The 21,901-nt window shown below is 41.1% G+C and overlaps 1 protein-coding gene across 1 annotated transcript in view; it reads right to left on the bottom strand.

Moving 5' to 3' along the window:
- The window catches only part of LOC139447596 (run domain Beclin-1-interacting and cysteine-rich domain-containing protein-like), a 74,635-nt gene that overhangs the window by 46,411 nt on the left and 6,323 nt on the right, over positions 1-21,901 (bottom strand). The window contains exons 2-3 of the mRNA XM_071229002.1: positions 21,024-21,177; positions 17,696-17,921 (exon numbers count right to left, since the gene is read on the bottom strand). Coding sequence (XP_071085103.1) covers positions 17,696-17,921; positions 21,024-21,177 — 380 coding nt within the window. The remainder of the gene's footprint in view (positions 1-17,695; positions 17,922-21,023; positions 21,178-21,901) is intronic.

Below are 21,901 nucleotides of genomic sequence, written 5' to 3' on the forward strand. Positions count from 1 at the left end.
TACATGTCTATCACAGTTAAACACTGGCTGGAGATTACATACCCACATTAGAGTTCTATCATTTGGAAACAATTCTATGAACAATGGATGCATAACAAATTATGAATTTAAAAAAACAACAACCACTGATGCTTGACATAACAAAACCAAACAGCCAGTAAACTCAAGAATAGGCTTAAATCCTCTGCCTTTAATGCATAAATACCCAAACACGACAAATATAATAAAATATGTAAAAATTCAACTAAGAAAAGCATGTCTTGACCTACCTCGTATGAGAGTAAAGTGCTACAGTTAAAGACATATGATGTCTACTTCCACTGACTTTGTGTTGATATGCGTGTTAAGTCTGGTGGTGAATACAATGCTATATAGACCAGCAGTATTGATCTGTGTGTGGCTGCGTAATAGGACAATAACACCAGCACGTGGGTCAGGCGTGTAGAACAGGCAGGAAGTCACTCACTTCTATTTATATATGTCTGTCACGAGCGCCGCATGGAAGGAATAGCTCGGATCAGGAAACAATTAAAGACGTGAAGGGGAGAGTATTATCTGTCTTAACACTGTAACACAATGTCAAACTGACACATACTGTTAAATAACACAACCATAGTAAATATAAAAATAAATAGTAAATAACACAATAGTAAAAAACACAACTATAGTAAATATCACAATCAGTGTAAATAACACAACAATAGTAAATAACACAACAATAGCAATGTCAGGGTAGAAGCCATGAGATCAACTCAACTTGTCCTCACATCAAGTGTTTATATGACGTCAGTCTGTAAATAATAGAGTCTGGACCAGACAATCCAGTGATTGACATCATGAGCATCAATCACAATTGGAATATGATGACATGCGTCCACCAAGTCAGTGAGTCTGACCACCCAAACCCGTTAGTCGCCTTTTACGACAAGCATAGCCGCCTTTTACGCCAAGCGTGGCCATTAACTCTCAAAAGTGCAAGCCCTGCTGGCTACATACAAATTTGTAGCTAAATCAAACCCTGCAAACCCTGTGCCATTCCCAGTGAAATTGTCAAAATGAACAAGTCTGTGACTTCAGCCACTAGTTCAAAGCCAGAGGCTTGTTAAATTCCTTACGGTGTCGTAACCGTTGTTAATAAAAGTCCAGATATTGACACAACTCTACGAAAAATGACCTCATGTGACAAGTTCAGGCCAGTAGACTAGAAAGCTTTGGCACAGACTGAAACAATAAAGCTGTAAGCCCTGTGTAATTACACACGTAAGACATTTCCTACACAAACCAACTGGAAAGCTGGTTTCCATATTAAATGGGTCTGATTTTGCTACCGTGTAGTTTTGTAAATATTTTCTAAACCATGAACAAGAACTTGTCCACTTTTTCCAGTGGCCTACACATTGAATCAATGTTTTCTGTCTGAGTCTATCATGTTCTCGCCATTAACGTTTTTTCGTTATTAATTTCCAGATATTTGACACAGAGAAGAAGGTCATGTCTAGCCTACTTCCTCAGTGACAACAGCGCTGCATGATGTCATATAGATGATGTCTACTGTATTTGTTAAAGCACTAATAGAGCGATTTAAGACTTCATATCAGAGGTATTGGGTAAACTTCCCATTCAATACTGGTCTGGGGCCGCCTGAATTGAACAACTCAATATCCTACACCTGTCTCCTCATCAACTGACACGCCTGTCCACCCCTCCATCCTCCAACCCACCCCCAACATGTTCGTTACAAGACAACAGGACAGTCAGGCAGGTGACCCATAAGTGTTGCCTCCCCATCTTCAAAGTTACCTGCCCACATTCAGATATTTTAAATACTGAAAAAACACAAAAAATAAGGGACAATTTGCATCTTGATTCGATGGAAATATTGCAAGGAAGTACTTGAGTGAGTGAGTGAGTGAGTATGGTTTTATGCCGCTTTTAGCAATATTCCAGCAATATCACGGCGGGGGACACCAGAAATGGGCTTCACACATTGTACCCATGTAGGGAATCGAACCCGGGTCTTCGGCATGACGAGCCAACGCTTTAACCACCAGGCTACCCGACCGCCCCTAGCAAGTACTTGAGAATCTATGAGGTGTTATAATAAAACTGAATATATAAGTAGTTTTAAAATCACTGACAGACAAATGAGCAGTTGGAGGAAAAGTCACCAGCCACAGGAAGGCAGGCAGGTAGGCAGGCTGGCAGGCAGTTATTTTGGACACTGTTTGTACTCTCAATGAATGGATTAGTGTCATCATGCTATTAAATATCAATGAATTCTTAAGTCAGACAAAAATGCATCTTTTTCTTTGAAGATTAATATTTTACATAAATATAAATCAATTCAAAATGTTGGTTGGTTGGTTGGTTGGTTGGTTGTTGAACACCGCACTTAACAATATTCCAGCTTTATGACGGCGATCTGTAAATAATCGAGTCTGGACCAGACAATCCAGTGATTAATATCATGAGCATCAATCCACGCAATTGATATATGATGACATGCATCAACCAAGTCAGCGAGCCTGACCACCCAATCCCGTTAGTCGCCTCTTACGACAATCATAGTTGCCTGTTACGGCACGCATGGGTTGCTGAAGATCTATTCTACCCCGGATCTTCACAGGTCACAAATTCAAAATGTATAATATAAGTTCTGCCCATCCATATCTGTGTTCTCTTACACAACTGATTAGCAAAATATCTCAATACTTCTAAATGAGAGACATAATTAGCAGTTTGAAAAGGAAAGAAAATCGGAAGTGTTTTTTTTTTGGTTGTTTTACACAAATACGTGTTGAAACAGGAAGAAGTTTCCCTGGTATATCTTGACAAGTATGTTTTGTATCTATGTAGAAAGTTACAAAGTCTGGAAACATGGTGAAGCAATATTGTCATAATTATTACAAACTTCTAGTTACCAATAGTAAATGGAATAAGGATACTAGTCACATTTGAACACATTGTCCATCATAGGCCTTCAATACGAGCCTTGTGTGAACCCTGTCAATGGTTATGTTAATCACTTGTCGGTGTTCACCAAGTTTGGTAAAGATGTCTGGCAGTGTGATGAATGCATCAGACATATTCAGCGATAATGCTGAATGACTTAATGCATCATATTGTTGTATATCCCCATAGATAGTCTCCCGGTAGCAAGACACTGTGTTGTATATCCCCATAGATTGTCTCCCAGTAGCAAGACACTGTGTGTATAGCCCCATAGATTGTCTCCCAGTAGCAAGACACTGTGTGTATATCCCCATAGATTGTCTCCCAGTAGCAAGACACTGTGTTGTATAGCCCCATAGATTGTCTCCCAGTAGCAAGACACTGTGTTGTATATCCCATAGATTGTCTCCCAGTAGCAAGACACTGTGTGTATAGCCCCATAGATTGTCTCCCAGTAGCAAGACACTGTGTGTATAGCCCCATAGATTGTCACCCAGTAGCAAGACTCTGTGTTGTATAGCCCCATAGATTGTCTCCCAGTAGCAAGACACTGTGTTGTATAGCCCCATAGATTGTCTCCCAGTAGTAAGACACTGTGTTGTATAGCCCCATAGATTGTCTCCCAGTAGCAAGACACTGTGTGTATAGCCCCATAGATTGTCTTCCAGTAGCAAGACACTGTGTTGTATATCCTCATAGATTGTCTCCCAGTAGCAAGACACTGTGTGTATATCCCCATAGATTGTCTCCCAGTAGCAAGACACTGTGTGTATATCCTCATAGATTGTCTCCCAGTAACAAGACACTGTGTTGTATAGCCCCATAGATTGTCTCCCAGTAGCAAGACACTGTGTGTATAGCCCCATAGATTGTCTCCCAGTAGCAAGACACTCTGATGTATAGCCCCATAGATTGTCTCCCAGTAGCAAGACACTGTGTTGTATATCCTCATAGATTGTCTCCCAGTAGCAAGACACTGTGTGTATAGCCCCATAGATTGTCTCCCAGTAGCAAGACACTGTGTTGTATATCCCCATAGATTGTCTCCCAGTAGCAAGACACTGTGTGTATAGCCCCATAGATTGTCTCCCAGTAGCAAGACACTGTGTGTATGGCGCCATAGATTGTCTCCCAGTAGCAAGACACTGTGTTGTATAGCCCCATAGATTGTCTCTCAGTAGCAAGACACTGTGTGTATAGCCCCATAGATTGTCTCCCAGTAGCAAGACACTGTGTGTATATCCCCATAGATTGTCTCTCAGTAGCAAGACACTGTGTTGTATAGCCCCTTAGATTGTCTCCCAGTAGCAAGACACTGTGTGTATAGCCCCATAGATTGTCTCCCAGTAGCAAGACACTGTGTTGTATAGCCCCATAGATTGTCTTCCAGTAGCAAGACACTGTGTGTATAGCCCCATAGATTGTCTCCCAGTAGCAAGACACTGTGTGTATAGCCCCATAGATTGTCTCCCAGTAGCAAGACACTGTATTGTATAGCCCCATAGATTGTCTCCCAGTAGCAAGACACTGTGTTGTATAGCCCCATAGATTGTCTCCCAGTAGCAAGACACTGTGTGTATAGCCCCATAGATTGTCTCCCAGTAGCAAGACACTGTGTGTATAGCCCCATAAATTGTCTCCCAGTAGCAAGACACTGTGTGTATAGCCCCATAGATTGTCTCCCAGTAGCAAGACACTGTATTGTATAGCCCCATAGATTGTCTCCCAGTAGCAAGACACTGTGTTGTATAGCCCCATAGATTGTCTCCCAGTAGCAAGACACTGTGTGTATATCCCCATAGATTGTCTCCCAGTAGCAAGACACTGTGTTGTATAGCCCCATAGATTGTCTCCCAGTAGCAAGACACTGTATTGTATAGCCCCATAGATTGTCTCCCAGTAGCAAGACACTGTGTTGTATAGCCCCATAGATTGTCTCCCAGTAGCAAGACACTGTGTGTATAGCCCCATAGATTGTCTCTCAGTAGCAAGACACTGTGTTGTATAGCCCCATAGATTGTCTCCCAGTAGCAAGACACTGTGTTGTATAGCCCCATAGATTGTCTCCCAGTAGCAAGACACTGTGTTGTATAGCCCCATAGATTGTCTCCCAGTAGCAAGACACTGTATTGTATAGCCCCATAGATTGTCTCCCAGTAGCAAGACACTGTGTTTATAGCCCCATAGATTGTCTCCCAGTAGCAAGACACTGTGTTGTATAGCCCCATAGATTGTCTCCCAGTAGCAAGACACTGTGTGTATATCCCCAGATTGTCCCTGCTTTGTCTGATATAAGTCAAAATATGACCCTCTTTCCCTAATGACACATTGTTCATTATGTATGCTAAACACTTTGTGACTCATCAGATAGATATGAGATGAACTAATTAATATCGACAAATACTGCCACAGGCAAGATAATCAGGTCAGAATGAATATAAAAAAACTAATATTATCATATATTTTAATGTTCCGTTTTGATGAGTTTACTTGATGACTCATTGATGCAGAGACAATACAAATGTCAGAATCACCAGATCAAAGTGTCGGTAGGGTTTGTGAGTGGAGTTAGTGAGTATAGTGTTAAGCCACTTAGAGCAATATCCAATAACATCATGGTGTGGGACACCAGAAAAGGGCTTTGCACATTGAATCAATGTAGGGAACGAACCAGGGACTTAGGTGTGGCAAGCAAACACTTAACCGCTAGGCCACCCCCCTGCACTTAGTTGGGTCAAGGGGAACTCAGTGTCAGTATTAGTGTCAGTGAGTTTGGTTTTACGCTGCTTTTAGCAATATTCCAGCAATATCACGGCGGGGGACACCAGAAATGGGCTTCACCCATCGAACCCGGGTCTTCGGCGTGACGAGCGAACGCTTTAACCACTAGGCTACCCCACTGCACCTAGTTGGGTCAAGGGGAACTCAGTGTCAGTGTCAGTATTAGTGTCAGTGTGTTTGGTTTTACGCTGCTTTTAGCAATATTCCAGCAATATCACGGCGGGGGACACCAGAAATGGGCTTCACACATTGTACCCATGTCGGGAATCGAACCTGGGTCAAAGGCGAACTCAAGAATTGAGAACTAGCCCCGATCTTTCTCAACTGAAGTCACAACTGAAGATGTACCTGTTCATAGTGTTATGACCGATGTTTGACCGTTTTCTGATGTGCAATGAGCATGCCACTGGTGCTGAATTTAGCATCTTTTTAATGGACTTATTGCTAATAAAGATTTGGTCATACAGATATGTAGTCAAGAATTTTCTCTATTTGGATTTGTCTGTATGTGTGCCTGCGGCGAGTGACTTGGCATGAATCATTGTTTGGGGAATTGTCTTCTACTCCTACATTCCGAGGTATTTAACACAGCATTCCTTGCCAAAATGTTAAAAACCAAGTCACATAAACACTCAACATTTTTGTGTGAAGAATAAATGTTTCCATTTATAATCCATTTATCTCCATGAATTCTGATGAAAACACACATTGATAATAAGAATACTTTCATAAATTAGCAACCCATGCTTGCCGTAAAAGGCAACTATGCCTGTTGTAAGATGCACTTCACAAGGTAAGACCCGTTTAATTACAATATAGATCTTGATTATCGATCAGATCAACTTGACCAGGCGTCGCCATTTTGTTTGAAGCAAATGCAAGTGATATGAGAGGTGAAATCTGATTGGTCAATAGGAGGGACAAAAAGAAGGGACATAACCTGAATAGTGCTATGATCAAGCTTGGAAATTCAAGCCTAGTTCGGCAAGGGTGGAAACTGGACTTTTATAGTCAGTTAACGCCCTTGCCATGGGAAGATGTATGTTTGAAGAAAGCTAATTCTCATCTTCCATATAAAAAGTAGAAAAGTAAAACCAGTTATTGCCAGTGGAATTAGAGTTGTGAATTTTTGTTTTCGTGTCCCTGTACAGATACAAAGATAACAAAACTATATTATCTCAAGATTCAGCCTTTCTAACACATTTTAGCCTTACCTGTGCATTTAATGTTTGCAAGAGTCCCAAAATGGAATGCAAACAAAATAAATAAACTGACATGTCTTTTCAGATGACATATCCGTCCAAACCGACCAGCCAGAATATTTCACAAACAAATTCATGAACCAAGAAATTAACAAAGTCTTGCAGGCCTCATAAACAAGATTGTCTGTGTTTCCTCATAAACCAGGAAGTGTATCTGTGGTGTGCACCATTCATGCAACCTTTATGTGGGCTGGGCTCTGTACCTTGTAACCATGCTAACTGTGTACAAAGATCCAGGAACCAGTTTACGTCACGTCCTACACCATTCGTGATATTTGACAGATGACAACAAAGTCCTGATCTAATCTTCAGATCAATAACCAGTGTTTACTAGCCTGAGACTCAGATAAGCTTATAATAAATACGCAAAAACAACCTGACCTAACCCAATGAATGTTGAGTAGTTTACGTCCAAAATATGCAAAAAAAATACTATAACAATGTTCTAAGAAATTAGCCAATGTATTCTTTTCAAATAGTGTGCCTGTATATAGATATCTATCTGAAACGCAGGCAACAACCCCCAGAAAAGGAAGTAGAAAAAAACTGACATTGATATAGGTGAGTACATCTGATGATATTTTAGACAATCCCCCCAGGACCCGGTTTCAAAAAGTCATTTTAGGGGCATGCCGATTGTAGCTCACATACTTCAACATAGACTTGCATCGTTGGGATAGGATGATAGTAACTCCTATACTTTAACATGGACTTACGCTAGTCGTTGTGATAGGATGATCGTAGCTCCTATACTTTAACATGGACTTATGCTAGTCGTTGGGATAGGATGATCGTAACTCCTATACGTTAACATGGACTAAAGCTAGTCGTTGGGATAGGATGATCGTAACTCCTATACTTTAACATGGACTTGCGCCAGTCGTAGCAATAAGATAATTGAAACTCCCATACATTAACATGGACTTACGCCAGTTGTGGTGATAAGATAATCGCAAGCCCAATATTTTAACATGGACTTATGCTAGTCATGATAGGATGATCGTAACTCACAAACTTTCACTAAAGTGTCACACATCAGTACAGAAATAAAGCAGCTTCTCAAAATAGAACATTTAAGACATGACAAGACATACATAGCTCCATGCCACAAACCACATACACAGACTACATACTGCAACACATCCACGTCACACATACACCCATTTAACCATTTTGATGATGTCAGGCTATTGTTGTTGCAGTTGATTCTGAGCCAGGAATTTAACAACTGTGACCATACAACTCGGGGCAAAAAACTCAACTGTCACGTCGTCTCATTTGCAAAACATTTTCGACTTCCTGTTCATAAGCGAATAATTAATTCTATAACTAATGTAATAAGTGTTCATAACACTGTGACAAAACTGCTACATATATAATATTATTCTGGAAATTCTGCGACAACACAAACCCACAATGCATCATGCTGTACAGGGACAACCAATCAGAAAGTTTGGTATTTGACCTCGGCCAACTACTGATGAACTTGATGAAATATATAATACAAAATCCTAAGTAATATGACTCACCAAGAGCTGTCACACTCACTTTCAAGTAATAAAAATTAAAACCACATATCTCAAAGTAGGTAAAAAATACTTTAAAAACTTTAAGTTGCATTTTACTTCCTGAGATGAAAATTTGAAAAAAATTAAGAATCTTATAATACCACAGACACATTGCAACGTGTTTGTGACCACAGAAAATAAAATATATAATATACAGATGGGCCGTGAACCAGCCTGTCACATTTCATCAGGTCTTGACTTTTAACACCCAGTAACCATGGCAACTTCTAATTATCTACCATCAGTTTGATCCAAAAAAACTTGACAAGGAGCAGTCAATTATTCCAGCCCACACTATGAAACTACAGCCTTCTTAGGTCCAAATATAATTCTCATAGTCTCACGTACTTGAGTTTCTTTTGAAACTGTTTAATTAAATCTTAAATTCTAAACTAATATGACATGGATTTAAAACATTTACAGCTAAAACAGTATCCCTTAATAGTTGTTGGTAGCAGTGTTAAAAACTGGCACTAGTCCTGTAGTCCTTGCCAAACTGCCCAATAGTAAAGGTATCCTATGGACAAGTAGAAACTGGCACTAGTCCTGTAGTCCTTGCCAAACTGCCCAATAGTAAAGGTATCCTATGGACTAGTAGAAACTGGCACTAGTTCTGTAGTCCTTGCCAAACTGCCCAATAGTAAAGGTATCCTAAGGACAAGCAGAAACTGGCACTAGTCCTGTAGTCCTTGCCAAACTGCCCAATAGTAAAGGTATCCTATGGACAAGTAGAAACTGGCACTAGTTCTGTAGTCCTTGCCAAACTGCCCAATAGTAAAGGTATCCTATGGACTAGTAGAAACTGGCACTAGTTCTGTAGTCCTTGCCAAACTGCCCAATAGTAAAGGTATCCTAAGGACAAGCAGAAACTGGCACTAGTCCTGTAGTCCTTGCCAAACTGCCCAATAGTAAAGGTATCCTATGGACAAGTAGAAACTGGCACTAGTTCTGTAGTCCTTGCCAAACTGCCCAATAGTAAAGGTATCCTATGGACTAGTAGAAACTGGCACTAGTTCTGTAGTCCTTGCCAAACTGCCCAATAGTAAAGGTATCCTAAGGACAAGCAGAAACTGGCACTAGTCCTGTAGTCCTTGCCAAACTGCCCAATAGTAAAGGTATCCTATGGACAAGTAGAAACTGGCACTAGTTCTGTAGTCCTTGCCAAACTGCCCAATAGTAAAGGTATCCTAAGGACAGGCAGAAACTGGCACTAGTCCTGTAGTCCTTGCCAAACTGCCCAATAGTAAAGGTATCCTATGGACAAGTAGAAACTGGCACTAGTCCTGTAGTCCTTGCCAAACTGCCCAATAGTAAAGGTATCATAAGGACTAGTAGAAATTGGCTATTTTAAAGGCTTTGCTATGTGTTATCATTATAAGGACTAGTGGACAAAAACTGTCAGTTTCTAACGCTAGGTCTACCCTTAAGCCTTTGTAACATTACGTTCATTGTTTTCACATTCCATATGCACCAAAACATTCCCTGTAATTGTTTTTCAAAACCAATTATTGTGATAATGATTTTCTCAAAACTGTTTCAGCTCAGATATCAACTGAATGAAGCCAGCAGGAGGATCACGTTCAAGAGCCACTCACCTGCCAGGTCGCAAATTAAGGCTGTAGTCACATTTTGGGTGTCAACACCATCTGTAGACCGTCACAGGGCTGTAGTCACATTGTGGGTGTCTACACCATCTGTAGACCATCACAGGGCCCCAACATGAACCTGACTGGTCACGCCTCACGCAGTGCTGTGACATAAGCTGACAACACATCACAGCTCATGTACTCTACAGCTATACCTGTGTATACAGGTGACCCAGGGGCAGTTTAGCCTCAGGTCCATTGGCCAAGGTCAGTTACAACAAGGAAGGGCTAGTTTTGGTTCAAAGTAACAGGCCTCTGTGTCAAGTCAAACTTTACCCCTCATGAACAGAGTTGATCATTATTATTTTTAACACCTGATATCACCTCCCTTTAGTAACAGATGTTTATGAATATGTACTTTTTTCTGTTGTGGTAACTTAAAATTGTATGCAGAGCTCCGGATAAGCTTTTGGTGTTGTGGGTATTTTACCCATGCATTTTAAAATCATTGGGTAGCAGTAATTCTATCTGGGTATTCCAATTTCTGTTACCCACTTGTTTTTACACATGTAGGTATTTAAGTTAAATATTTAAAAACACTATTCATCTAGTCCCTGCAAACTGGTGTTGTGTGGGTTCGAGAGCTTTATAGGACTCAAAAATACCACGATACTTCCACAAGAAAGTGTGATGGCAAATGATCGTGATGTAACTGTCATCGTGGAGTTTGGCAAGGTTGACAGAATGCCCGTTTATAATTTCAAAATAAGTTACTGATTTGCTAATCGAATACGCAGGGGTACTTCACAACATTTTGATGATACGCTCAAGTTTTATTTTTGTAGCTTATCTGCAATGTTCGTTGCATATTTGATAAGCTTGGATTTTATTTTACTGCGTATTTCTGCATTTCTGATGCGTATTTTACGCAGATACACAGCTTATCTGGAGTTCTGTGTATGTGAACTAAGAAGGCCAGCTGAAAGGGTTTTGTTCTGGCCCTGGTCTGAGTGCTGAAGGGCCAGTCATTATTCACTGGAGATAGCCCTGATGGCTAGTGACAAGATTATTATCCCCCACCACAAAGTGGAAGGGGGATATAGGAATGGGTGCATCCATCACATTTTGTTTTCCGGAGCAGAACTCACAAACAATGAGAGATATCTTAAACAAACTTGACAGAGAGATAGGTCAAGTAGTGAACTGGTGCCTCTTGATAGTTTGGGATTTTTTAAAAAATTATTTTTTTTGAGTTTCCATGGCAATGACTTTGAATTATACTGAAAATCGCATTAGTGCTCCTTTCCGGAGCAGACCTTGAAAACCATACATATTTCTTCACCAAACTTGGCACATAGATAGGTCTAGTGGTAAACTGGTGACTTTTGATCATTTGGGATTTTTTTTAAATTTATTTTTAAAGTTTCCATAGCAACGACTTTGACTTAGACTGAAAATGGTGGTTATGCTCATTTCCGGAGCAGATCTTGAAAACCGTACAATATTCCTTGCCGTGCTCACAACCGGACATGTGATATATGATAGGAGTATTTCATGCTTGTTATACATGTTCCCCTGCATGTGGCAGGAGTGGAAACAAGGCATTTCATCAGCTGAATGGGTTTGTCACAAATACAAACACACCTTCACCTCTACAGGGTGAACTCAGATGTCATCACAGTCGCACATGATAGAACACAAATACAAACACACCTGCGCCTCTACATAGTGTGAGGTCACCATGGTCGCACATGATAGAACACAAATACAAACACACCTGCGCCTCTACAGGGTCTGAGGTCACCATGGTCGCACATGATAGAACACAAATACAAACACACCTGCGCCTCTACAGGGTGTGAGGTCACCATGGTCGAACATGATAGAACACAAATACAAACACACCTGCACCTCTACAGGGTGTGAGGTCACCATGGTCGCACATGATAGAACACAAATACAAACACACCTGCACCTCTACAGGGTATGAGGTCACCATGGTCGCACATGATAGAACACAAATACAAACACACCTGCACCTCTACAGGGTCTGAGGTCACCATGGTCGCACATGATAGAACACAAATACAAACACACCTGCGCCTCTACAGGGTGTGAGGTCACCACGGTCGCACATGATAGAACACAAATACAAACACACCTGCACCTCTACAGGGTCTGAGGTCACCACGGTCGCACATGATAGAACACAAATACAAACATACCTGCGCCTCTACAGGGTCTGAGGTCACCACGATTGCACATGATAGAACACAAATACAAACACACCTGCGCCTCTACAGGGCATGAGGTCACCATGGTCGCACATGATAGAACACAAATACAAACACACCTGCGCCTCTACAGGGTCTGATGTCACCATGGTCGCACATGATAGAACACAAATACAAACACACCTGCCCCTCTACAGGGTCTGAGGTCACCACGGTCGCACATGATAGAACACAAATACAAACACACCTGCGCCTCTACAGGGTGTGAGGTCACCATGGTCGCACATGATAGAACACAAATACAAACACACCTTCACCTCTACTGGGTGAACTCAGAGGTCACCACAGTCGCACTTGATAGAACACAAATACAAACACACCTTCACCTCTACAGGGTGAACTCAGAGGTCACCATGGTCGCACATGATAGACCACAAATACAAACACACCTGCGCTTCTAAAGGGTGTGAGGTCACCACGGTCGCACATGATAGAACATAAATACAAACACACCTGCGCCACTACAGAGTGTGAGGTCACCACGGTCGCACATGACTGACCACCAAATATCACTTGATCTATATATTCACCTTATCTTCTTTTCACTGCCCTAGATGTAAGCCTCCCACACTATCAGAGCTTGAGGCAGTTGTACACGGCTTTGTTACAAGCAGGTGAAGTAGTCACTATGAGATAACAGTTATAAATAGGAACACTTTGCATCTGACTGACATGTCACATAGCTAATCTTGACTATAGACAAATGCCACATTTACCACTTGAAAACCCAAGAGCGTGGCGTGGTGCTGACAAACCTAGAAACATAATCGGGACGAACTTGGACTCAAACCTAAGATCACAGGTTTCTGGTGTGCCCAAAGGTCGAAATTTGCACAGAGAACAGAAGCTCTAGTGCTTACCAAAATCAGAATCATAACAATATTACAAAATGTTCGAAACTATTAAGGACACAACAATAAGAAATTAAACCAGTAGGTTACACATAATGCAACCCGCGAAGATCCAAGGTAGAAAGAGTATTTAGCAACCCATGCTTGCGGTAAATGGCCACTACGCTTGTCTTAAGAGGCGACTAACAGGATCCCAGTTGCATGGATCGATGCTCCTGAAATCAATCACTGGATTGTCTGGTCCAGACTCGTTTATTAACAGACCGCTGTCACATAGCTGGAATATTGCTGAGTGCGGTGTTAAACAACAAACAAACAAACAAACAAACAAACAATAAACACCAGATGCTGTCTACCTGCTTTTGTCAAAATACCTGCTGGTACAAATATTTTCAAAACCAATCACCAATGAACACTTTGACTCATTATAACATATGCATGATTTATATATTTTACACCATAACCTAACATTATACATGTACATTAGACTGCATCTGACATTACAATCTGCATCAAGGACGATGCAAGCATGAAACAAAGCAGCATCCCTGCTACACGTATCTCACACCAGCTGTGCCATTACGAGTCATACCATCACACAAGACATGTATTTAATTCCAAATAACCGTGACAGTGTCGCTGTGAATGTTATTCCCTACTAGATCAGCTGACTCAGTAATAGACATAATGATATTGACAACCCAACAGCTGATACACAATACTGTACTAAAGAACCCAGAACAAACATCAATTTTTCACATCTATTTTCAAAATATCTTATCAGTTCTGCACTTAATGCTAGACTGAATTTGACTTTCTTTATCAAGCTCTGTTGATTCAGTGTTGATATGTTGATACAGACCAGCTGACAATACAACAGAGTGAGTGAGTTTGGTTTACGCCACTTTTAGCCTTATTCCATCCCTATCACAGCAGGGGAAAACAGAAATGGGCTTCACATATTGTACCCATGTGGGGAATCGAACCCGGGTCTTCGGCGAACACTAAAACCACTGGGCTACCCCACCGCCCCGACAATATGAAAGGGTGGTTAGGTAGCTCTGTGGTTGAGGTTCTTTCCCTGAATAACATGTTCAATTCCAAAAAGGTACAGTGTGTAAAACTGATCACTGATGTCGCCTGCTTTGGTAGGGATGGAATAACGTCAAAAGCTTCAGAAACTAAACTCACTTCCTCCCTACCAGCAAGCGAGAATTTCAGTTGATTCTCAACCCCACATCCTTAAATTTACAAAACATTATTTTGTTCTGGTATGTTTCATTTAGTCTCTTTTTCTGAATTTATAGAATTTGTCACATATTTTAACATAGCTCTCCAAGGGCGGATCCAGAGTTTTTAAAAGAGAGGGGACTAAAATATCAAAAACCTCTCTCAGATATTATTACTGTCAACAACATACTACATTTGGTTTTCAAAAGGGGGTAGGGGTTTGGGGTCCAGACCCCTAGAAGATCCGGTGTAGAATAGGTCTTCAGCAACCCATGCTTGCCGAAAAAGGCGACTGTGCTTGTCGTAAGAGGCGACTAACGGGATCGGGTGGTCAGGCTCACTGACTTGGTTGGCGCATGTCATTGTATCCCAATTGCGTGGATCGATGCTCATGAGATCAGTCACTGGATGGTCTGGTCCAGACTCGATTATTTACAGACCATTGTCATATAGCTGGAATATTGCTGAGTGTGGTGTTAAACAACAAACAAACAAAACTTTGCTTATCAACAAGAACGGTCACAATACAAGGGAGATAATCTACCAAAACTAAATGTTATCCCGTTGGTTATCTCCACATGTTAGCAACAAGGGATCCTGAGTTTGATAGGATATAGTTCAACAGACAAACTCTACACAAGATATGTTGACAATCAAACATCAAACAATAGTTATCATTGTGAATAATTCTAAGAATACCACCTCTATCACATCAGTGCCATAAATTCCTGTTTATGCTGAGAACCACACTATAAATTTTTATAAATTTTCAACAGACGTCCACTACACTGCCAACATATCCATAGTTGTGAGGGAAACCCTATCCCTTGCCAGAGGCGCCACTGCGCATGCGCAAGGCGGGAATCTAGTCACTTCTTTCCTGTGTGTCCAGATGACAACAAGGAAAATATTTTGTTGCACATCCGTACACGTGATTGAGTTCCACACTTACAAAGCACATTAGATCTTCTCAAGCTTCATAGGCTACAAGCAGTGAGCAGTTCTACAAGCAGAGAACAGGGGTATAAGAAGATCGGAAGTTCTAGTAAGGGATCCTGAGTTTGATAGGATATAGTTCAACAGACAAACTCTACACAAGATGTGTTGACAAACGAACATCATTATTCCTTTGCTATGCAAAAACAGTCCACATAGTTTCCCATGAAGTTCCAAAAAGCTGAAATAACCCACCCAAGTTGGGTCACTCTGTGATAGTTACAGTATTTGCCATTATAGCACCTATAAGCACCTAAGGTGCTTAGAAAATTGATAAATCAGCGTTAGCAATTGGCACTAGTCCTATAGTCCTTGTCAAACTGCCTAATAGTTGCGGTATCCTAAGGACTAGTAGAAATTTGCCCTTTTTAAGAGTTTATGTTATCATTATGAGGCCCAGTGGGCTAAAACTGTTAGTTTCTAGCACCATAAAGGGATCATTTTATTAAAACTATAAACAACAGGTCAAATAAATTTTCAGAGAATGAGTGGATGTGAACAAATTTCGTTCAAATGGTGAAATGAAAAAAATGATTACAGTCACGAAGTCCCATTCTCGTATTTAGAGATATCAGTGTATCATCAATAGTAATGTCAATACTGCATCGACACTAAGTTCTGAAGATCAATACTGAATTTGTAATTCACTGCCACAGAAACATTTACATTTAATAAGATTACCATGGTTAAGATTTAATGTAAGGCAGAAAATTCAATTTCATACAAGATAAGAGTTCATATTTAGAATATAATTGCGAGTCAACGTTAGAAATTGGCATTAGTCCTACAGACTTGCCAAACTGCCCAATAGTCAATGGTCTAGTAGAAATTTGTCCTTTTTAAGGGTTTTGTTATATGTTATCATTATAACATTAAAGGACTAGTGGACTAAAACATTCAGTTTCTATTGCAGTATAAACATACAGAACAATTCACCTTATTAATTATTCAATATTACATAATTATCGATATATCCATAATTATTCAAGGTTTTACCTTCACTTACAAAATAATTAATTTCAAGGGTCCTTGCTGACAGTATGAAGGTCCTGTAAAGTAATGAAATGGTGTAGCGTCTGTATGTTTAGATCATTACTTAGAGCCTGGAGAGAATCAATAATCAGTGGTCATGATTGATGGATGACAGAACAGACACCCAGAACTGCTCTTTAATCGATGTAGGTACAATGAATATTAAATATTGACCATCCCTAGGTACGCAGTATATTTTTTGCTGTGTCCATTATCTACGTGTGTGCAGACTGCACAATTGTTTGTCGTAAAACCCTGTATATTGTGATCCCTCTGAGTCGATGTAGTGATACTAAATATAATCAATGACATCCCTATTGTGAAGTTCCAGGCAGTTGGAAGAGGTACAACACCTGTTGAAGGCAGATTCCAATGCAAGGCCTTTCCAAGTGTGTGAACAGATGCTGAACCATGTCTATAGCCTGGCGATGTTTTGTGAAACCATTTGTCACACATGGCCAGGTATGTTTGTCTATTTTTTGCTCAGTCTCCGAGAATGGGAGATAATCAATCTTACCAGAAATGCATATTCACCAAATCAAACCACATGAAGTGTCATAAAATCTCTCTGACAGGCAGACTGCTGAGAGAGAACATGTTTAGAGACGTTGTCCATCAGGAACATTAGTGTTTGTTTGTTTGTTTGTTTGTTTGTTTGTTTGTTTGTTTGTTTGTTGAATGCCGCACTCAGCCATATTCCAGCTATGTGACGGCGGTCTGTAAATAATCGAGTTTGGACCAGACAATCCAGTGACTGACATCATGAGCATCCATCCATGCAATTGGGATACGATGACATACATCAACCAGGTCAGCGACCCTGACCAAATGATCTTGTTAGTCGTCTCTTACGACAAGCATAGTCGCCATTTACGGCAAGCATGAGTTGCTGAAGACCGATTCTACCCTGGATCTCACAGAGGTGTGTGATTAATATCATTAATATCATCTCTGTATGCACTAGACCACACAGGCGGTCTCTCAGAGCTAGGACAGACACACAGTTGGGTAAACTCACCATAGTAGAAGTGAGTCTGGACCAGACAATCCATTGATTAACATCACTAATATCGTCTCTGTATGCACTAGACCACACAGGCGGTGCCTCAGAGCTAGGACAGACGCACAGTTGGGTATACTCACCATAGTAGAAGTTGTGCAGATGATTGGTATTCTTGACAAGCACCTCCAGCTGTGCAGACAACATGTGATCATGGAGACTGTCTCGCAGCCACCTGATCCCCTTCCCTGAGTCCTCGCAGGTCTGAGACAGCTTGTTGAGCCGCTCGATGCTCGGTGCCAGGACTGGACTCAGCCATTTCAGTCCTTGCACAAAGTCCCAGAAGTCGGAGTCACTGGGAAAGTGGCTCTGTAACACAAGCATAAAAAATTACGTCTTACATTATAAATTCGGGCATTACAAGATCAATTTGGGCCTTACAAGATCAATTTGGGCCTTACAAGATCAATTTAAGCCTATTATCATCAAGTTGGGACTACATCATCAATTAAGGCCTTATATCATCAACTAAGGCCTACTATCATCATCCTGATAGGACAACATCATCAATTAATTCCTTATATCATAAATTTAGCCCTTACATCATCAATTTAGGATCCAACAACCTTAAAAATAGAAAATTCAGAAGAAGAAAAAGTCAAAACAACAAGGGCTTGTTTTCATCGACGGTAGAGATCAATTTGACAAAAAAATGATAATGAAATACTACTGTCCAGTTTGAAAATAATAACTAACGGAAAGGGAAAACAGCCTCACTACAAACTTCGAAGACAAGTGAATAGGCCTGTAAAACATCAAGTCTGGGCCTGGTAACTGATAGGTGTACAATGGCCTGTAAAACATCAAGTCTGGGCCTGGAGACTGAATCAGTGATAGGTGTACAATGGCCTGTAAAACATCAAGTCTGGGCCTGGTGACTGAATCAGTGATAGGTGTACAATGGCCTGTAAAACATCAAGTCTGGGCCTGGTAACTGATAGGTGTACAATGGCCTGTAAAACATCAAGTCTGGGCCTGGAGACTGAATCAGTGATAGGTGTACAATGGCCTGTAAAACATCAAGTCTGGGCCTGGTGACTGAATCAGTGATAGGTGTACAATGGCCTGTAAAACATCAAGTCTGGGCCTGGTAACTGATAGGTGTACAATGGCCTGTAAAACATCAAGTCTGGGCCTGGAGACTGAATCAGTGATAGGTGTACAATGGCCTGTAAAACATCAAGTCTGGGCCTGGTGACTGAATCAGTGATAGGTGTACAATGGCCTGTAAAACATCAAGTCTGGGCCTGGTGACTGAATCAGTGATAGGTGTACAATGGCCTGTAAAACATCAAGTCTGGGCCTGGTGACAGAATCAGTGATAGGTGTACAATGGCCTGTAAAACATCAAGTCTGGGCCTGGTGACTGAATCAGTGATAGGTGTACAATGGCCTGTAAAACATCAAGTCTGGGCCTGGTGACTGAATCAGTGATAGGTGTACAATGGCCTGTAAAACATCAAGTCTGGGCCTGGTGACTTTTAGGTGTACAATGGCCTGTAAAACATCAAGTCTGGGCCTGGTGACTTTTAGGTGTACAATGGCCTGTAAAACATCAAGTCTGGGCCTGGTGACTGATAGGTGTACAATGGCCTGTAAAACATCAAGTCTGGGCCTGGTGACTGATAGGTGTACAATGGCCTGTAAAACATCAAGTCTGGGCCTGTTGACTTTTAGGTGTTCAATGGCCTGTAAAACATCAAGTCTGGGCCTGGAGACTGATAGGTGTACAATGGCCTGTAAAACATCAAGTCTGGGCCTGGTGACTGATAGGTGTACAATGGCCTGTAAAACATCAAGTCTGGGCCTGGTGACTGATAGGTGTACAATGGCCTGTAAAACATCAAGTCTGGGCCTGTAGACTGATAGGTGTACAATGGCCTGTAAAACATCAAGTCTGGGCCTGGTGACTGATAGGTGTACAATGGCCTGTAAAACATCAAGTCTGGGCCTGGTGACTGACATGGCATGGGCCAGCAAGTTATTACTGATACAGATACTGGCTGGGGGCCAGCAAGTTTAGTGATACAGATACTGGCACGGGTCCAGCAGCTCGGACGACTTCATCACACTGCACTATGTGATGCTCTGATGCAACTGACACACCTACAGGTGCTAATGAAACAAACACAATTTAGAAACAATAGTTTCATCTCGCTTTTGTTGATAGTCGTTTTGACATTTCAGGCAATTGAGATGTTCAGATAGGCGTGTGTGTTTGTTGTTTAATGCCTCACTCAGCAATATTCCAGCTATAAGACGGCGGTCTGTAAACAATCGAGTCTGGACCAGACAATTCAGTGATTGATATCATGAGCATTTACCCATGCAATTGGGATATGATGACATTCATCAACCAAGACAGCAAGCATGACCATCTGAACCTGTTAGTCGCCTTTTACGGCAAGCATGGGTTGCTGAAGACCTATTCTACCCCAGATCTACACGGGTCACATACAGCCACAAATACGCAGATTATCTGGAGTTCTTGAGCATGTCAAGTCGTATCCAGGGACGATATAACTGCTGGCCCGTTGAACCATGGTCAGTTAAAATTACAAAGGGTTTGCTGAAACGTAAAGTAGATGGCCTGTCTGGCTAGTCTAAATTACACCCCTTTTCCGTGTATGTTTAATTTTTTTAACTGGACACTGCTTGATGAGAAAGTAAGGGGATGACGTCACGTGAATGGTTACCTCAAAGAAAGATAAATGTCGATGATCTTGGTAGCATGACAACCGGACACCATTTTGTAAATGTTGTGTACAGAGCTCCAGATGAGCTGCGTATCTGAGTAAAATACGCATCAGAAATACAGAAATACGCAGTAAAAAACTCCAAGCGTATCAAATACGCAATGAACATTACAGATAAGCTACAAAAATAAAACTTTTGCGTATCATCAAAATATTGTGAAGTAACCCTGTGTATTCGATTAGCAAATTGGCAACTTATTTTGAAATTATAAACGGGCATTCCGCAAACCTTGTCAAACTCCAAGATGACAGTTACATCACGATCATTTGCCATCACACTTTCTTGTGGAAGTATCGTGGTATTTTTGAGTCCTATAGAGCTCTCGAACCCACACGACACCAGTTTGCAGGGACTAGATGAATAGTGTTTTTAAATATTTAACTTAACATCTTCATTTGCTCATAAATCACCACAGAATGAGGCAAATGGAAGGCAAGATTTAACCTTAGAGAGCAGAAAAAGCATTTTAGGGTTGAGGAATCATGACTATGTCAGAGCCCTGTAGGTGGCTACGTGACTTCAGGTTCGGCCACTTCACGGCCTCCACCAGTTAATTGTAGGCTAGTTTTGGAGAAGGGCCAGTAACTTTTAAAAGGAGCAAGCCCTGCTGGCTACATACAAATCTGTTGTTAAATCTAAACCTGTCGAACCTACCTGCGCTGGTCGGATTCGGTGTCTGAGGATCTGGTTGACGTGGCTACAGACGCGGTTCAGACCCCCATATGTGTTCCAGACATTGGTGGTGTGGGTTGCCAGCAGGCCCTCGATTGTTGACTTCAGTCCAATCAGCAGCTCATGGTGAGTCGATCTGAAGTTACAACAGTATCAGCATTACGTAGGTCTTCTCCAGAACAGACTGTCATCCAGAGCCAACGTGAAGTGATCAGTTGCTACACATAGCATATTGTTACTCAGTGTCAGGCCAGATCTGTCCTTACAGGTTTTACAGATTGTTATGCCAATGTACCTAATTACACCATAACATTATAATCCTGCATTCTGACTGGTCTGCCAGAGGTATCAAATCAGAGGTATCAGAGGTTAGATCATGATTTAGCAAATTACTGCATCTGAAAATATTTATTCCGAACCACTTCTTTCGCAAATCTACTGTGCCTAAAACATGTATTAGCATGATTAGGAATACAAAATAAATCATCAAATTCTCAGCCACTTTAACTGGTCAGGCAACAGGCATTTTCTTTTTATTAAATATATACTGTAAATCTTGAAATCAATGTGTCTCCAATTTAATACGATTGCTGGCCGCACGCCTAAAATGCGACTCAAAATCAATGAGACTCCCCCACCCCATCCCCAGTGGAATATAACATATCCTTACCTTAATCTAAACAGCAAATAGCACTGCTTATTATCACTGAGTAAAGTACTCCGTAATAACAATAAACAGTGTTTACCTAAACACAACACACATTTTATATGTTTATTCTGTTGACAGGCATTAAGGAAGTTCAAAGGCAATAAAATAATTGAACCAACAACAGTTCACTGCTTGGATTGATTAATGATGC

This window comes from Haliotis cracherodii, unplaced genomic scaffold, assembly GCF_022045235.1.
Source record: "Haliotis cracherodii isolate W230 unplaced genomic scaffold, xgHalCrac1.p SCAF_7, whole genome shotgun sequence".
Classification (NCBI taxonomy): Eukaryota; Metazoa; Mollusca; class Gastropoda; order Lepetellida; family Haliotidae; genus Haliotis; species Haliotis cracherodii.